At 33.5% G+C, this 3,087-nt stretch overlaps 1 protein-coding gene across 3 annotated transcripts in view; it reads left to right on the forward strand.

Moving 5' to 3' along the window:
• Positions 1-1,238, forward strand: part of DYNC2LI1 (dynein cytoplasmic 2 light intermediate chain 1) — a 40,483-nt gene extending 39,245 nt beyond the window's left edge. For all 3 annotated transcript variants that reach the window (XM_090281221.1, XM_090281223.1, XM_090281224.1), the window contains one exon: positions 884-1,238. In XM_090281221.1, coding sequence (XP_090137347.1) covers positions 884-946 — 63 coding nt within the window. In that variant the 3' untranslated portion in view covers positions 947-1,238. The remainder of the gene's footprint in view (positions 1-883) is intronic.
• Positions 1,239-3,087: the final 1,849 nt, after the last annotated feature.

The raw sequence follows: 3,087 nt of genomic DNA on the forward strand, positions 1-3,087 counted from the left end.
AGTCATTTTGATTGCAATGACCACACAGTACACGTACTCACTCAACGGCATCTAGTACCCCCACTGACTAGTACAGTGAAGTTGTCATTGTTCATGTATGAGCATTCCTGTCCACTCTCCTTGGCTACCAGGTTACATCAGTGTCACACAAACCGTTCTCATTATATTAACCATTGCTGGACTTTTTCCAGACAAACCTCATCGTGTATAAAGGAAAATGGAAGTGTCTTGCTCTCTCTCCAGCTCTTTGCTTTCTTCAAATACATATGACCACCGTTATTTTCGTTGGCTGTCTGTGAAGCCATATGTGAATGTGCACTGATGTATTTAATCAGTCTTTACTGGAAGATCATCTAAATTGCTTCCAATTGTGTGTCGATATACACAGTGCAGTATATCTCCTTGTGCTTATATCCTTGTGCTCGTCTGTATTATTCTGAATGATAAATTTCTTCAGATAGAACTGCTAGGTCAAATGATCTATGCACTTTAAATATTAATACTTTGCTCACTTCAAGCACATTTTGACAAGAGTTGAACAGCAAAACAATTACAAATAAGGATACTTTTCAGTACTTAAAGTGTGACAAATACTTTATTAGTTGAAGACGATTCGTATGTATTATATAGTATATAATTTTGTCTGAAATTTTATTAAATTCATCTCTTAAGTGCTGCTTAATCTACCCAGAAACTCCAAAGACTACATTCTAGAAAATAAATACTAAGTATAATCATTTATAAAATAATTGTCAAGAGATTTTGAGAATGCTGTAAGAGATATATTGTTATATCTAAAACTGCTAAGGAAGTTTTAAGATGCCTAAGTTAATTTTTAAAGTTGATTTTTTTAAAAGTACTATAATACACGTTTTTGTTTTAGGAACTGGAACAATACAAAAGAAGTTCTTCCAAGTCTTGGAAACAAATTGAGCTGGATTCTTGAACCCAATTCAATGATAGTGTACTTATTTCTTTTTTCCCTAATATAAGTAAGATTATTTTATTAATATTATCTAATAAATTAGCTATTTTATTAGCAAATAATATTAAAAATAGCTAATTGATAAACTAACTGTTGTGGTAACAAATGAAGAAATTTAAAATGTGTAATTTGTTAAAGGAAAAGAGAATTTCTTGTATTAGTGCCACTCTCAGGATATTTATAAGTGTTTTAAAAGGGAAAAAATGTGTAATTATGTGTAATCTTTTAAAAAATAAAAAAAAGAATTTTCTACTACTTACCTCTCACATGGTTAAGTAATATATACTTGGTTCAGCATTTATAAGTTTCTGCTTAGATGTTTTCAGGAATATGAAAGCAAGAGCATTTAGTTATGAATAAGGTTAAGTGCTTTATTAGACCCATTCCTTCTCTGGGGAGTTCTCAGCTGTGGCTGGTAGGAAACTGGAATTGGGTTCACTTTCAAAAGCACCCTCATGTTAGCTAATGGTGAGGCACAAAAAGCACCTGAAGTAATTATTTAAAATGCACAGTCCTGAGTCCCCACACACAGAAATCCGGATTCAGTGAGACTGGAATAGGGCTCAGAAAACTGCATTTTTAAATCAGCATCTCTGGTGATTCTGACATAGATTTCCGAGTATAAGTTTTTGAAGAACAGGCAGTTTTAAGGAGATATTCTGTCAATAAGCAGACCAATACTCCATGAGTTGGTAACAACCAAGATTATTTCCAAGGTGGAATAGCTTCTAAGAAGTCTTCTCAGTCTTTTAGGTTTTTGTACCTGCTATCCAAATTCAATTTGGAGGAAATATAATTGCTATTATTAACCAGGAAAGTTATTTACTCTGTCTTCTTCCATTTCCACTGTAAAATATGTTGACTCTAACATGTCATCCACCTGGCTTGAAATAAGCACACCTACTAACCCCAAGAACATGAGGACTGACGAGCGGCATGTGAGTGAATAGCAAGCTTCCTGATTGTTGCCATGGAATAAGATGTCCTAAACTAGTTGCAGTATATGTGGTTGCAGTATACGAGCTTCCAGCACTATTAAGAACAGGATTGGCAGCATGTGTCCAAAGAACCTCAGTTCAAGGAGCTAACAGGCACTGTGCCTGAGTGCTGTGGAGAAAGAGCTCCCTTTAAATTAACAGTGAACATTATGATCTCAGAAACATCATTGACTGGGTGGAAAGAAACAGCTATTCCATAATAGTAATAAAATTTTTATGATGTAACTTGATTTTCTTACACATCATTGTCCATTTTTTGACTTAAAGACACAAACTGTCACATATTGAAAGTCATTGTGTTTCTCTAAGATGGTATCACTAACATTTAATAGCTTGAAGTCATGTGCTATGTCAATTTTCCAAATGTTTCTGAGCTAGAATGAAATTCATCTGCATATGAATAGTAGAAAATGTTTCCACTTACATTGTACCTCCCATATCTTTAGTAAATTGAAATCAGTGATTTCAAAAGAGGTTCCTGTGGGACTCTCTTTGAACTACTTTAATAGATTATCATCTCCAGAATTGTCAATAAGTGATGTGACATATATAATCTGTAAGGCATTATGTAACTATTATACCATAATCATCAGTGTCAAAGACCTTTTGTAAAAATTGACAATACTGTTCTGGTAATTTGCCAGTGTCTCCAGATCCTTAAATACTGTTCTAAGAAATAGAATTTAAAATGAAATGATCTTTCCTACTATAATGTGAGACATTTCAAATGCTATAATTTGTCATTCTTCTAAAGTTAGGTCATAGTAACTGAACAAGTTCTTGTATTCTCTAAGATATTCTCCCTCAGAGTTACCATGGTAACATTGAGATAGTTTTATTTCAGACTTATATGTGAATTACTTTAAGACCAATCAGAAAGATAATCAGTCATTTAGTATGCAAACCATTTATATACAATCTATATACAACATTTGATCCCTAAAAATATGTAATACAGGTATTTGCATTTATCAGCATTCTTTCCCTTTACAGTTCAGGAATGTGAACTCCTAGTGTGTAACCCTGTTCTGAGTGTAAATGTGTCAGCTGAGCATCTTTTCTCTGTGGACTTTAAATAACCACTGCTCTCCAACCTTAAAGATG

The sequence above is a fragment of the Furipterus horrens genome, unplaced genomic scaffold, assembly GCF_987537825.1.
Source record: "Furipterus horrens unplaced genomic scaffold, mFurHor1.1.pri manual_scaffold_6, whole genome shotgun sequence".
In the NCBI taxonomy this organism is placed as follows: Eukaryota; Metazoa; Chordata; class Mammalia; order Chiroptera; family Furipteridae; genus Furipterus; species Furipterus horrens.